The sequence below is a fragment of the Lepus europaeus genome, chromosome 15, assembly GCF_033115175.1.
Source record: "Lepus europaeus isolate LE1 chromosome 15, mLepTim1.pri, whole genome shotgun sequence".
Lineage (NCBI taxonomy): Eukaryota > Metazoa > Chordata > Mammalia > Lagomorpha > Leporidae > Lepus > Lepus europaeus.
Genome location: NC_084841.1, coordinates 40,910,366 through 40,926,525, shown reverse-complemented (window position 1 = coordinate 40,926,525; position 16,160 = coordinate 40,910,366). Strand labels below are relative to the sequence as shown.

The 16,160-nt window shown below is 39.2% G+C and overlaps 1 protein-coding gene across 1 annotated transcript in view; it reads right to left on the bottom strand.

Moving 5' to 3' along the window:
- NDUFS4 (NADH:ubiquinone oxidoreductase subunit S4) overlaps positions 1-15,137 on the bottom strand; it is a 118,281-nt gene extending 103,144 nt beyond the window's left edge. The window contains exon 1 of the mRNA XM_062211785.1: positions 15,010-15,137. Within this exon, the coding sequence (XP_062067769.1) occupies positions 15,010-15,107 (98 nt within the window). The 5' untranslated portion in view covers positions 15,108-15,137. The remainder of the gene's footprint in view (positions 1-15,009) is intronic.
- Positions 15,138-16,160: the final 1,023 nt, after the last annotated feature.

Genomic DNA, 16,160 nt, shown 5'->3' with positions numbered 1-16,160 from the left:
GATCACAAAAAAACTATGGAAATTGCCCATCGTTTTGCTGGACACAAGGTCAACATTCTAAAATCATATTCCTACATACAGGAATACATAACTAGAAAATGAAATTTTTTAAAATATTTATTTATTTGAAGGAGTTTACAGAGAGGCATAGGCAGAGGTAGAGCAAGAGAGAGATCCTCCTCCTGGCAGTTCACTCCCCAAATGGCCAAACCAGCAAGGAAGCAGAGCTGGGGGGTAGTGAACAGGTTCTCATATGGGATGCTGGTGTCACAGGCGGTAGCTTAACCTGCTATGCCACAATGCTAGCTCTCAAAAAAAAAAGTGCAGAAAAGACATGAACAGACACTTAAAAGTTCAACATCACTAGCAATTTAGAAAAATACATATTAAAACAGTTGGAGAGGCTGGTGCTGCAGCTCAATAGGCTAATCCTCCACCTGCGGCACCAGCACACCGGGTTCTAGTCCCGGTTGGGGCACCGGATTCTGTCCCGCTTGCCCCTCTTCCAGGCCAGCTCTCTGCTGTGGCCAGAGAGTACACTGGAGGATGGCCCAAGTGCTTGGGCCTTGCACCCCATAGGAGACCAGGATAAGCACCTGGCTCCTGCCTTCAGATCAGCGCGGGGCGCCGGCTGCAGCGTGCCGGCCGCAGCAGCCATTGGAGGGTGAACCAACGGCACAAGGAAGACCTTTCTCTCTGTCTCTCTCTCTCACTGTCCACTCCGACTGGCAAAAAAAAAAAAATAGTTGGAGGTCAGGTATGCTGGGAAGAATCACTATATTCCTAAAATAATTATGAAATTTGTGCTCCTTAAACAAAAGGTTTCTTTGGGGAAAATAAATAAATAAATAAATAAAAATAGTTAGGGACAGCACTGTGGCACAGCAGGTTAAGCCACTCGGGACACAGGCATCCCACATCACAGTGCCAGTACAAGTCCCACCTACTCAGCTTCTGATCCAGCTGTCTGTAGATAGTAAAAGACAGTCCAAGTACTTGGGTTCCTGTCACCCATGTGGGAGACATGGTTCCTGGCTTCAGCCTAGTCCAGCCTTGGCTGTTGAAAGTCATTTGGGGAATGAAACAACAGATAAATCTCTCTGTGTGTGTATGTGTGTGTGTGTGTGTCTTCCTCTCTCTCTGTCTCTCTACCTCTCAAATAAATCTTTTTCCAAAAAAAAAAAAAAAATTTTACTTCCTTGAGAGGGAGAGCCATAGACAGAGGGAAAGGCAGAGAAAAGTCTTCCATCTCCTGGTTCACTCCCCAAATGGCAGCAATGGTCAGAGCTAGGGCAATCCAAAGTCAGGAGAGGCAGTTCCTCCGGGTCTCCCTTGCAGGTGCAGGGGCCCAAGCACTTGGGCCATCTTCCACTGCTTTCCCAGGTCATAGCAGAGAGCTGGATCAAAGAAGAGCAGCCAGGACTAGAACCGGCACCCATATGGAATGCTGGCGCACAAGCAGAGGCTTGGCCCACTCTGCCACAGTGCTGGCCCCTCAAATAAATAAATAAATAATCTTTAAAAAATAAGTAAAACCACAAGTTATCCATCATAGAAATACACAGAAAAATTATTATGATATACTACTAACCAGGATGGCTACAGTAACAAAAAAGATAGCAACAAATGTTGCAGAAGATGTGACACAATGATACCCTCATTCACTGCTAGTGGGAATGTAAAATGGTGCACCTACTTCAGAAAATAGTCTGGCACTTACTCAAAAGGTTGAACAGTTTCCCCATTATCATGCAATCCCACTCCTAGGTAAATATCCAAAATAATGAAAACACAGCTACAGAAAAACTTATACACAAATGTTCACAGGTTATTCATAACAGCCAAAAAGCACAAGAAAAAAACAAATATCCAGCAACTCCTGGATAAGTAAAATGTGGTATGTTCACGCAAAATTATTACTCAGCAATAAAAAGGAATAAAGTACTGTTATATGCCATAACCTAAAGAAATCTTGAAAACATGCTATGTGAAAGTCAATTATAAAATATCACATGGGAGTCGGCGCTGTGGCGCAGTGGGTTAAAGCCCTGTCTTGAAGCGCCAGCATCCCATATGGACATGGGTTCTAGTCTTGGCTGCTCCTCTTCCAATCCAGGTCTCTGCTATGGCCTGGGATAGCAGTAGAGGATGGCCCAGATCCTTGGGCCCCTGCGCCCACATGGGAGACCCAGAGGAGGTTCCTGGCTTCAGATAAGCGCAGCTCCGGCCATTGCGGCCATCTGGGGAATGGGCCAGTGGATGGAGAGCCTCTCTCTCTGTCTCTCTCTGTAACTCTTTCAAATAAATAAATCTTAAAAAAAAAAAAAAAAATCATGTGTTGGGGCCAGTGGTGTGGTGTTAGAGGGTAAAGCCACCACCTGCAGTGCTGGCATCCCAAATAGGCGCCAGTTTGAGTCCCGGCTGCTCCTCTTCCGATCCAGCTCTCTGCTGTGGCCTGGGAAAGCAGTAGAGGATGTCCCAGGTCTTTGGGCCCCTGTATCCACATAGGAGTCCTGGAAGAGGCTCCTGGCTCTGGATCAGTGCAGCTCGGGCTGTTGCGCCCATCTTGGGAGTGAACCAGCAGATGGAAGACCTCTCTCTCTCTCTCTGCCTCTGCCTCTCTGTAACTCTGTCCTTCAAATAAATAAATAAATCTTTTTAAAAAAAAAAGTGTTATTTGATTCTATTTGTATATATATATTCAGAATAAACAAATGTATAAGACAGAAAGTATACTGGTTATCTAGGGCTGACAGTAAAGACAGAACCAGGAAGCAACTATTAAGAAGTACAAGGTTTCTTTGTAGAGTGAAGAAAATTTTCTAAAATATGACTGCACAACTGTGAACATACCAGAAGGCATCAAATTGTATATTTTATGAGTAAATATTATGATACATGAAATCCAGCTCAATAAAGTTGTAATAAAATAAAAATCTGCAATGAAGTATCATTGTCAGAATGGTAACTGACAATACAAATGCACCAAGGATACAAAACAACTAACTGTGATACACTGCTGGTGGAAAGGAAAATGACACAACCACTTTGGAGGATGATTTGATCTTTCTTATAAACATATCCTTACCCAACCTGTAACTCAGGAGTTGCCCTTCTAGATACATACTCTAGAAAAAACGAAATCACATTCACATAAAATCCTGTACCAGATTTGTACAGCAGTTCTATTTGTAATTACCAAAAACTAGAAATAATCCAGATGTTCTTCAATAGAAGAATGGATAAACAAACTGTGGAACACTCTCACAATGGAGTTATGTCTTAGCAGAAAAAAGGAATAAATAATTCATCAATAGATACAACTTGGACACATTCAAAAAATTGTATACCATATAATTCCAATTATATTATAATCTAAGATTACAAAACTTACATAGAAATGAAAAGATAACTGTGGCCAGAGATTATAGGGGTCAGGAAAGGATAACATAAAGGAGTCTTTTAGGGATGATAAAGTCTTTAGCTGTTCTGTACCTGATTATGATGGTGGTTACACAAATCTATACATATGTTAAAATTTCAAGAACTATTTACCAAAAAGGAAAAAAGTGAATTTCTCTTTACAATTTAAAAACTAGTATTTTTTATAACCCAACATAAAGTCAATCTTTTCTTTAGTTCAATCTCAGGTCATTAAACTATCTTTTCTGTTAATCTCATTTAAATAGAAATTATATATAATATTGAATATATATTTATATAATTCATATTATATATTATAAATAAATTTATTTTTATAATATCAAATATTTATATACAAGGGGCCAGCACTGTGGCATAGCGGGTAAAGCTGCTGCCTGCAGATTTATATATATGCACATATAAATATATAGTCTATATTATATATATTCAAATATATAAAAGATCCTAGCAAATGAAAAATATCCTAAGGAGTACTTGGAGGTACTGAAGTATCAGAAAATCTGATCATTAATAAAGAGGAAGAATCACTATATTCCTAAAGTTGTAGTTATGAAACGCATCAAGTCTGTATTCCTTAAACAAGAGGTTTCAGGGGGGCGGGGAATAAAAATAAGGAGTAAACAAATTGGAGATGATCAGTCTGGAGCACAGGTTTGAAGGTACATGATGACAAATGTTTTTAATTCTCTAAAAGGATGGACAAATGCATGGGAGGGGATTAGACTTGCTCCATATAGTTTAAAAGACAAACATTACCACTGAGTTCTAAAAATATAGAGTTGTGTAGGGTTATCAGAAATTTACTATACTTCTAGAGATTATTTAAGGATTAGACTGACCCTATAGTTTTCTTCCAACTCAAACATTATATGAATCTATAAACTATAACTTCTAGAGTTAACCTATGAGGTTAGAAGGTACTGAACATCTAATAAGGTATCTCTTCCTGCCAAAATATGACTTCTCAATGCATGAAAGTAATACATAAACCACCTTTAAGTTTCATAGTTTTTAAAAGGCTGACTAAATATAAAATCTTAACAAAAGCCATATTATGAGATGTATTTAATTTCTCAAAATCTCATTTGTCTTAATATTCAATTCAAATTATTAATGCCTAATTAAATCCAATTTAATTAGATTTGAAAGACAAAGTTATAAATTTCATAAATTTCTATAAGCATACTGATGAAACCTCTTGAAAAAGAAGTGCTCTTTCCATACAAACAGTGGTAGTCCTCAAAAGAGCCAAAACATCTGTATTCACTTTAAAGCTCATCAAGACAGACTGACACTTTTAGGAGAAGCATATGGCTTGCTGAACGGTCATCTAGAACAGGATCTTTTGTCTAGTAAGCCCTATTCAAGGACCATTTACTTATGTATGGAGTGGCTGAATAAAGCGAAGAACATATTTCTGAGTCCTAGAAAACACAAAGAAATAAACTCTTCATGTAATTTTCTTTAATGATATAGCACAATATGCTAAGAAAGCAGCCAGATCTTTATTCTCAGAAACAGTACACTCAACATTTGAAACAATTCTAAGAAATCACTAAAACAAAGGAACTCTAGAGAAGCAAGAAACTTTCTTAGAGGAACTATATCCAACCAAAGACCACCTCCCTAAAAAAAGCATTTCCATTTTAAAGGATAAAACACTTTCTTCTTAAAACTTTGAAGGGCAGAGTTCAACAGCTGTGCTCTATTAAACCCGAGCCCTTCCAAAAGGAAGAACAAGAGTCTCCAGAGAGGGAGGAACATGGCCTGCTTTCTCCAAAATGCCTTCTTTGCCTCTAAGCAGTTTCTCCAAGAAAAAGCCTCTATATAGTGTGGGTAAAACACGCAAAATTCAAGTTAGATTAGGAAAACATACAAACATGGATGCATTTTTGTTTGTTTCTGAAAATCCCCCCCATACGCCTCCCAAGGAATAAAAGATTTCTGAAATCTTTCAAGATATAATGTGGCAATTATTTTTTTAAGTAATTTTCAGACCTACCTTCCCTTCAGAATCACCATATACAGCTAAGTCTCAACCTAAATTTACGGAACCAATATAGACTGAGACCAAGGCATTTGAATATTTTTATGCACACAATAGGTGATTTTTTTTTTTTTTTTTTTTTACAGGCAGAGTGGACAGTGAGAGAGAGAGACAGAGAGAAAGGTCTTCCTTTTTGCCGTTGGTTCACCACCTAATGGCGGCTGCAGCCGGCGTACCGCACTGATCCGAAGCCAGGAGCCAGGCGCCTCTCCTGATGTACAGCAAGCACTGAACTGGAGAATGATCCCATAACAATGAAAAATTAAGTCTAGTGAGTCCAGACAAGGAGAAAAGGTCAGTTGAGCAACTAACTGGTTCTAAACAATCTACGGTTGTATTTACCTATCAAAATGTTACTGACAAAAGAAGTTGAAATAAGAATTTTGAATTGCTTTATGTTGTTAAAGGACAAAGGATGTAAGCTTAGCTTGGTAAAATTTTCAAATATTTAATGTAAACCATTATGAAAAATGTGGTCATTGCAAAATTCAAGTGCAATGAGGTTCCATCAGGATTTTTTTCACTCTGCAAACTAAAACAGGAAAGTTGTAAGAGCTCACTTTTTTTTTTTTTTTTTTTTTTTTTTTGACAGACAGAGTGGACAGTGAGAGAAAGAGACAGAAAGGTCTTCCTTTTCCGTTGGTTCACCCCCCAGTGGCCGCTGCAGCCGGCGCACTGCAGCCGGTGCACCGCTCTGATCCGAAGCCAGGAGCCAGGTGCTTCTCCTGGTCTCCTCTGCGGGTGCAAGGCCCAAGGACTTGGGCCATCCTCCACTGCATTCCCGGGCCACAGCAGAGAGCTGGACTGGAAGAGGAGCAACCGGGACAGAATCCGGCGTCCTGACCGGGACTAGAACCCAGTGTGCCAGCACTGCAGGCAGTGGATTAACCTTTTGAGCAGCGGCACCGGCCTCATGTATTCTTTTTTTTATGATTTATTTATTTATTTGAAAGGCAGAGTTACAGAGAGGCAGAGAGAGAGGGAGAGAGAGAGAGAAAGTGTCTTCCATCCACTTGTTTACTCCCCTGATGGCCACAACAGCCGGAGCTGTGCCAATCTGAAGCCAGGAGCCAGGAGCTTCCTCCAGGCCTCCCATGTGGGTGCAGGGGCCCAAGGACTTCGGCCATCTGCCACTGCATTCCCAGGCCATAGGAAAGAGCTGGATCGGAAGTGGAGCAACCAGGACTCAAACCAGTGCCCATATGGGATGCTGGCACTGTAGGCAGCGGCTTTACTTGCCACGCCACAGTGCCGGCCCTGTATTTTTTTTAAAAATTTTTATTTATTTATTTGAAAGGCAGAGTTACAGACAGTGAGAGGGAGCGACAGAGAAATAATTCTTCCATCTGCTGGTTCACTCCCCAAATGGCTAACAGCGGACAGAGCTGAGCCAATCCTAAACTGGAAGCCAGGATTTTCTTCTGGGTCTCCTACATGGGTGCAGGGGCCCAAACACTTGGGCTACCTTCCATTGCTTTCTCAGGCCATTAGCAGGGAGTTGCATCAGAAGTCGAGTAGCCTGGACTTGAACCAGCATCCCTATATGGGATGCCAGCGATGAAGGTGAAGGCTTAACCTACCATGCCACAGCGCCAGCCCCAAGAGCTCATGTATTAAATATAATTATCCGTCAACCTTAAAAGAGGTCAAGGCTTTAATCCCAATAATCTACACTTCAACAACCAGAGTTTCATTTAGTCTACAGGTTTTATATAAAATCCTAATAGATTTAGTCACTTGATATTTAACCTCATGATAAATGACAAGATGCAGTGAAATTGCTAAAGAAAAGCAGACCAATCAAGGAAGTATGATTACAAAATAGATGCAAGAACTCAGAAAGCACAGCAGTCACTGGTAGTTTTTAAAGGCAGCAAAATAAAACCCATGATCACTAAAGTGAGAAAAAAGAAAAATATTCTCAGTATACCTTATTTAATGCATACATTAATGCATGTATTAGGCTTTATGTAAGAGGATTTTTAAAAAAAGATGAAAATCAAGTCACCTATAAAAAGATCTGCACCAGAAATAATGAAATTCGGAGGAAAAAAAATCCTTAGACTCCCCGTAAAACAGGTTCAGGGGAGCAAAAGTAAAGACCATCAGATAGTCTCTCAAGTAAAGAAAAAACTTGTACTCCCATGTTTACTGCAGCTCAATTCACAACAGCCAAGATAAGGAATCCACCTAGATGTCCATCAATGATGACTGAATTTAAAAAATGCAGTTATATTTACACTACGGAATACTATTCAACCATAAAAAAGAATGAAGTCCCATCTTCTGCAACAAAATGGATGCAACTAGAAACTTTTACACTAAGTGAGATAAGCTAGTTTCAAAAAGACAAATATCATATGTTTTCTCTGATTTGTGGCAGTTAATATAGAATACCAAAAAATGTATAGGAATGAAATGGTCATTTTGGGATACAATTGTCATTTTCAGCCCTTGTTTATGAATTGTGGTCTTCCCACTTTTTATTTATTGAACATTATGATTAGTGGCAAATTAAGCCTGTGAATACAGAGTGGATTAAAATTATGGCTTTGCAAAAACTGAAGAGAGAGAAGGGAAGGGGGGACTGGAGGGAGAAGGGGAGTGAGGGAAGTGCGGTTGTCTTGTTGGAACTGTACCTATGGAAAGCATAAAATATGTTCTTTTTATAGTAATAAAAAATTTAGGGGAAAAAAAAACCTTGCTAAAAGAAAGAAAAAACTGCAAAACCTTGAGGTTTTAATTTACTATTATCAGACACACTATTCCTCACTGCAGAAACCAATAAATTGGCTTAGACTGCTAAATCAGACTATTTCCTAGTAATGAAAGCTAAGTACTTTCGGTTCTGTACCTGTTTCCTCATCTGTAAAAGGATGGTAAGAACACCTGAGTTCAAAGGATAACTGAGGAAAATACCTGAGACAATCTAAGTGAAATCCTCAGCATAGTGGTTGAAAAACTGTAAGCTAGAAATAAATATGAGCTATTACTAATTTATGCCCAAAATAAAAATCCCAATTCTCAACTTTTAGTAAGGAATGTGATAGATTTTAGAAGCTTTCCCATCTGAAACTTTGTATTCTGTACAAGCAACCTGTGATGTGGCTGAATTTTATATTCATGACACCCCAAAAAGACCTCTTCTAGCAGGTTATTACATATGAACCAAGTTACTACATCTTTCTTCATTAAGACCCATTTATCATCATCTTTAAAAAACTTTAGGTAGAGTTAGCTACTCTTCCCACAAAAAAAGCTCTTGTGTTCCAATGAGTACTTTTTCCCAAATTAATTCATTTGTACTCCCTGGTTTTCAAAAATTTGAATAGAAAAAAGGAGTCAGGACACTTATCAAAGTATAGGAGTTCAAGATCTATTATGAAATAACTTCAATACACAAGTTAACAGAAATTCCTAAATTTTACATTTATTAAATAAAAAATAAATAAAAGTTTAAAAAGTGCAAAGGGAATATAAAGTAAAAATTAGGAATATTTATGGAAAAAAGGCAGGGCAAAGTCGTTACTTATCAATAGTCACTTTGAATATAGATGTCGTCAACTCTGTAGTTAAAAGACACAGACTTGCTGAATAGATTGAAAAACAAAACCCAACTATTTGCTGCCTACAAGAAACACAACTCACCAACAAAGATGTACAGAGACTGAAACTGAAAGGATGGAAAAAGATATTCCATGCTAACAGAAAAAATAGACTTTAACTCAAAAATTGTTAAAAGAGAAAAAGAAGGGCACTATGTAATGATTAAGGGATCAATTCATCAAGAAGACGTAACTCTTTCTCCCTGTTTCTCCTTTCCCAAATAAATTTTCAAAAACTTTTAAACAAAAAAAAAAAAAAGAAATTCCTAAATTCAAACCACTGAAACATTTAGAAAAGACCATATTCACATTTATGTATTATATATTTATTTATGCCTAACATTCCCTGATGAGGCTATTAACAGAAATATTGTCCCTGGCTTCCTGTTTTTCTTCATAATCACTCATCTCTAAGTATTTATTTACTCATCTATGTGATAAACATTTAAAACAAAATTGTTCCAGCTCTCTAAAACCTTGTGACCCCATCACTAAGTCCCTGTGTGTGTGCCTGCATGCATATGTCCATGTCTATGTAAAAAGAGTACAGGTTGTTATACTTGGGTAACTACCAGGTCAAACATTTTTCTGGATTACAAGAACAGGTATTTATCACAACTGATATTTTATATTAAGTACAAGAATTACTTTTTTGCTTTGTTGCATGTTGTCTTCATCCCAAGATCTGGCCTAGAAGAGCAGGTCACACCTGGGATCTGCCCATTTCGCATTAGAGGAAAAAGTAACATGGCAAAATATGGGGCAATTCTTTTTTTTTTTTTTTTTTTTTGACAGGCAGAGTGGACAGTGAGAGAAAGAGACAGAGAGAAAGGTCTTCCTTTTCCGTTGGTTCACCCCACAATGGCCGCTGCAGCCAGCGCACCGCGCTGATCCGAAGGCAGGAGCCAGGTGCTTCTCCTGGTCTCCCATGCGGGTGCAGGGCCCAAGGACTTGGGCCATCCTCCACTGCACTCCCAGGCCACAGCAGAGAGCTAGACTGGAAGAGGAGCAACCAGGACAGAAGCTGGTGCCTTGTCTGGAACTAGAACCCAGGGTGCTGGTGCTGTAGGCGGAAGATTAGCCTATTGAGCTGTGGCGCCGGCCATGGGACAATTCTTAAAGCTTCAGTTTGGGGGGCAGGTGCTGTGGCAGAGCCGGTTAACACCCTGGCCTGAAGCGCCGGCATCCCACAAGGGTGCCATTTCAAGACCCAGCTGTTCCACTTCCGATTCAGCTCTCTGCTGTGGCCAGGGAAAGCAGTAGAAGATGGCCCAAATCCTTGGGCCCCTGCACCCACATGGGAGACCAGGAAGAAACTCCTGGCTGCAGATCAGCACAGCTCCAGCTGTTGCGGCCAACTGGGGAGTGAACCAATGGATGTTAAGACCTCTTTCTTCTCTCTGCCTATCCTCTCTCTCTGTAACCCTGACTTTCAAATAAAGAAATAAATCTTAAAAAAAAAAAAAAAAAGCTTCAGTTTGGCTTCAAATACATTTCCACTCACATTTCAACACCCAAAGCAAGTCACTTGGCCAATGGTTAAAGATTTATAATCCTGTAATAGGAATTATGAGTATCTTATAAGCTATCACAAAATTCAGGCTATTTAACTCAATAATAAAATTAGAAGGTTTACTATGTGTCAGACATTATTCTAATTTTTGTATTTTTGAAAAATTTAATTTTTCAACGAAAATAAATCTACTAGAAGACACCTGCAAAACATTTCAAGCTTTCATAACTTGTCTTTGATGTGTTACAATGACAGCAGAAGTAACTGTTCCTCAGACAGCAATTCACTTATCCAGCTTATCTGAAGTGGAAGCCAATCTGTTTATCTTAAAATGTACTAAATGATTCTCAGATTTGGGTTGAGCCTGTTTCCCACCAAGGTGTAATATACACAGAATTCTCAACAGTCTGAGGACCACTTCCTCACTGGAGGTCCCTGGGGAATCAATTTCATACTGGCTTACATAGTTTTGGAAAAAAAAATAGTAATACAACACAATAAAGCCAGAAATTGGGCTATTAAAAAAAACCTCAATAAGCAGTCCCATATACTTAGTTCCCAACACAATCATTAACACTTCTGAGCACCTTAAGAACTATGTTTGTGATAAACACAAGACCTAGTGCAAATTGAGAAGCATTGTTCTAATATTTGATGATACAAAGCTGGGTGAAATAAGTATAAACAAATGTTTCAATAAATAAAAACATTGTATCAGATATCCTGAGTCATAAATAAGTATAAACAAATGTTTCAATAAATAAAAACATTATATCAGATATCCTGAGTCATAAACACTGCTACTTTGAAATAAAGTGCCAATTTATCTGGCTGATAGATATTTCTAAATAGTTAAAATTTACCCTGGAAAATCACTTAGGAAATTAAGAATAAATGTAGAAGACCTATCCAGTGCTCTCCTTTCTCACATTCAATCCTGGGAAATGAGAAGGGCATAGAAACAGACTTATTCAAGAGCACAAATTCAGTGAGTATATCAGCTGAATTATCTCTGCTATTTAAATAATGTTTGCCTCTCTTATGTGTAAATGTTGGTTTGTTTTATATCTGTTTTGTTTTTTACTGATATACTGCAATTGAATTCATGTAAGTTAATGCAGCAACCAACTGCTTCCTTCTACTGATGTTCCGTTTCTTCTGCTCCTTCATCCCCGCCTTACCACCTACTTTACTGATTCCACCCTCCCATATTTCAGTCAAAGAGATTTGAAATGTTGTCATTTGGAAATGTATTTCTTTTTTTTTGTTGTTTGTTTCCTTATATGATGTTTATTTTTGATTATAAAACATTTTATTTTAAAAAATTACCCATCGCTTTCCTTTAAATATTTGAAAAATTTATTTAAATCACCTTTTTCCTTTTACTGACTCTTTCCTAGCCTAGTTCTCTTTAATTCCCCCTTTTTTTTAACTTTTATTTAATGAATATAAATTTCCAAAGTACAGCTTATGGATTACAATGGCTTCCCCCACCATAACTTCCCTCCCACCTGCAACCCTCCCCTTTCCCGCTCCCTCTCCCCTTCCATTCACATCAAGATTCATTTTCAATTCTCTTTATATACAGAAGATCAGTTTAGTATATATTAAGTAAAAATTTCAACAGTTTGCCCCCACATAGCAACACAAAGTGAAAAAATACTGTTGGAGTACTAGTTATAGCATTAAATAACAGTAGAGTACAGCACATTAAAGACAGAGATCCTACATGATTTTTTAAAAAAAGTAATTAATTTATGGAAATGTATTTCTAAGCATTACAATAAGATGAATTTTAGGATGAATTTTTAATTGGCTCTCTTTCCAGTCATCCTTTTCAGATCCTCAATACTCTAAAATCATAATGGAAAAAGTATGTTTGAGGATGACAAGCAAATAACATAAAAGGAAAAAGAACCATAAATTCCTTCAAAGTGAGATGATTATAACCTTTCTGGGGTACGAAGAAAAGTGTATGAAAAATTTATAAATGTTAACTTGTATTTAAAAATTGTTTTCCTTGGCTTTCAAATGTTTTAAGGTCCTATTTATGAGAATTTGAAAAAATAAAAGAATTTGAAGAAACTTTTAAACATTTAAATAAAAATTTGAAGAAGCATATTTGCCATGATGGGTCATTACACCATGTTTATATGTACTAAAACATCACATAGTATAAATAAAAATTAAAAAAAAAAAAGAAGAAGAGCTTGGCTGGGTGTTGTGGTATAGCACACTTGGGATTCCCATATCCCATGTGGGAATTCCAGTTTGAGTTCCAGCTGCTCAGGTTCTGATCCAGCTCTCTGCTAATGTGCCTGGGAAGCAGGAGATAATGGCTCAAGTAACTGAGTCCTCTGCCACCCATGTGGAAGACCCAGATAGAGATCCTGGATCCTGGCTTTGGCCTGGGCTAGCCTCGGCTATTGTGGGCATTTAGGGATTAAACCAGCAGATGAAAAATTTCTCTCTCTTCCTTTCTCACTCTCCCTTTCCAATAAATAAAATTTTAAAAAATTAAAAAAAAACTTATAAAAGCAAAATTTTATTTTCAAATCTTTTTAAGTATTTTTTTTTTTAACTATTTGACAGAGATAGTGCATGTTTCTACTTGCTGTTCATTACCCAAACACCAATAACAACCAGAGCTGGATCAGGGAGAAGCCAGGAGCCCAGAACCCCATTCAGCTTTGCCAGGTGGGTGTCAGGGCCCAAGTACTTGAGCCATCATCATTCTCTACCTCCTATGATGCATTAGCAGAGAAGGTAAATGGGAAGTGGAGCAGCTTGGAGACTCTAACTGGTTCTCCAATACCGGATGGGGGCATAGAAAGCAACAGCTGAAGGCCATATATAATGCCTCTTCAAATCTCTTATAACACACAGGCAAGTTTGGATATGTAGTAATAATTATCCTCAGTCTCCAAAATGTAATATCCTCTTAACTTCAGTCATCATAATTGTTGACAAAATGGCTGAGACTTAAATTTACATACGCCCGCTTGTTTTATTAGCCATGTGTTAGTGGTCCCTTCAAACCTGTTTTCAGTTCTACAGCTACTATGAGTACATTATTTGGGAATGCAAAACTAATCCCAATAATATCCAGGGGGACACAAACTAAGCAGGGTCACTGTTAAGCTAGCACTGAGCTAACCAGAGGTGCCTTACACCTTAGATGCACACTTCCCAAGCCTGAAGGTGCCCACAGGTAGAATACTTAATTACAAACGTATTTACCTTTCTCCAACCTTAGCACTCTTACTTTTCCCTGACTCCACACCGTGTACGTATTGCCCTATTATTGCCTTCAAGCCTTTTCATAAGCCACTGACCCTACCCAGGACATCGCTTCTTTCCCAACTAACACCCACTACTTAAAACCTTAATAAAAGTCACCTCCCCAAATTCTTTCTGATTAACACTTTCTCTTTATTCCTCTTTACATTTATTTAACACTAACTTGTTAGCATCCAGTTAGACCCTCTTTTCAATGTTTAACCTCCCACAAGCGTCACAGCTCCATCCAATCTTTCCATCTGTTCTAATCATTCAGCGCAGCCTCCACAGAAGGCAGCACACTCTAAATACAAGGCACGGTTTACGTTTACACTAAAAGCTGTGAAAACAGCAACAAAGCGATACTTTTCAGATACAACGTGAATATGTGTAGGTAGGTGTGTATAGTATTAGCACTGTAGTAAGTTTAGGGAAATTCGGAGAACTAAGGAAACAGAGGATGAAGTAAAGCAGTCGGGGAGGGGAAAAAAAATCAGAAAACTGCAAAGCAAAAACTGTAACACCCATCCCTGAATTTCTGTGACGCTTTAACCAATGTCATGGGAAACCTCGGGACATCACCACAAGCCTTTTCAAAATTACCTTCCGAAACTAACAGCACCGACAATTTTACTAACGCTGAATTCCAAACAAGTTTTCCTCCCAAGCGGACTGATAAATAAAATAAGCTTTCTGTTCACACACCCAGTCAACACCACGTAAAGCCACGGAAGGGAGCCGGGAACCTTATCCTCCAGTGAGGACTGCGGGGGGGACAGGTGACACGCGGAGAGGATGCGGAAAGCGGCGAAAAAATCAGCGAGGCTCCTCCCCTCCTCCGGGGGCTAGGGTTCGGCTCCAGGCTCCGCGAACCGAACCGCACCCCGCAGACCCTCTCCCTCGGCCCCAGGCCAAAAGTTCCCAAGGAGCCGGAGCCCTCCCCGCGCTCCTCGCATTCCCGGCCCCACTCGCCCAGCGAGCACGGCGAGTCCCTAAGTCCGCCCGCCCTCTCCCGAGGAAAGGGTCAGCAGAGGACGTTTGCCCGGACGCCTCCCCGGGACTCCGCAAACATGGAGGGGCCTGAGAAGTCCGAAAAAAATGAAGCCTGGCGATTCCATTACCTGGTTGGAACTCTGGAAACGGAAACGGCAACTACCGCCGCTGCCCTTCTCCCCAACAACGCCGGCCTCAGCGCCACTGACATTGACACCGCCGCCATCTTGCTGCAGGCAAACGGCAGGATGGGCGGACGGATCGCCGCAAGGATCTAACTTCCTTCGTTCTCAAGCCCGTGCGACCGCAACCTGACGGAGTCCCGGGGAAGTTTGCTTACTTTCGTAAAAAAACTATGGTTTAGAAAAGAGGTAAAAGGTATGGTGCGAAGAGATTAAAAAAAAAAAGTGAGTGGGAGAGAAATGCAGAAGTGCACGGAAATATTACCGTCATAACGTATAATCCTTGTTGGTTGTTGGTAATGATAATGAAAAGAGCAGAAGAAAATACTTGAAAAACACCTGCAACTCATAATTTTTCAAAGACCTCAGAATATTTGGGGCTGAGCCCACTGTGAGAGCCAGAGGGCTCTTTGGGTCTTTGAGAACCTAAAGTAGTACTTTTCCAAAGTGTTGCCAGATTCTGTTTGCAGGCCCTGGGGACAGGGCTGTCTTTAGTTTGGTGTTCTGTAGTTGCAATGATATCATGTTTTCCAAACCAAAAATCTGGACACATGGCCTCGCAAAAGGTTTTTTGGGGGGCAAAGAGCAGACTTAAAGTGAAAAACCATATTTGATACCATTATTTCCGCGGTACATCGTGACTATGTGATTCTAATCCGTAAACACTATATATCCTAATGCTCTGTGCAAAAAAAAAAAAAAAAAAATTATCACTGAGACAAGTGTTGGTAATATTTTGTATTGTGGGTTACTGACCTTAAAGAATGATTAACTGTGGCTCCCATAAAATAAAAAGCAGGTTAGTCTGTGGTTTTTGGTTTCTTAAGAAATTTATTTTAAAGAATTAGAGCGTCCCTGCTTTTAAAATTAAGCACAGGAAAACAAAATCTTAATTAAATAAACAGGATTCACGTGAGGGTAGTGAATGATTTGATTCTTCATTATTAAATCAAAAGGAAAGCTCAACATATGAAGGAAAGAGCAAATGAACCGGAGGAAGAAAAGCAATGGAAAGATGCCCAAAGGGATTTTTCTTTTAAATCTTTTATTTTGAAACAATCAGAGAGACTGGCGTTGTGGCCCAGCAGGTTAAGCCT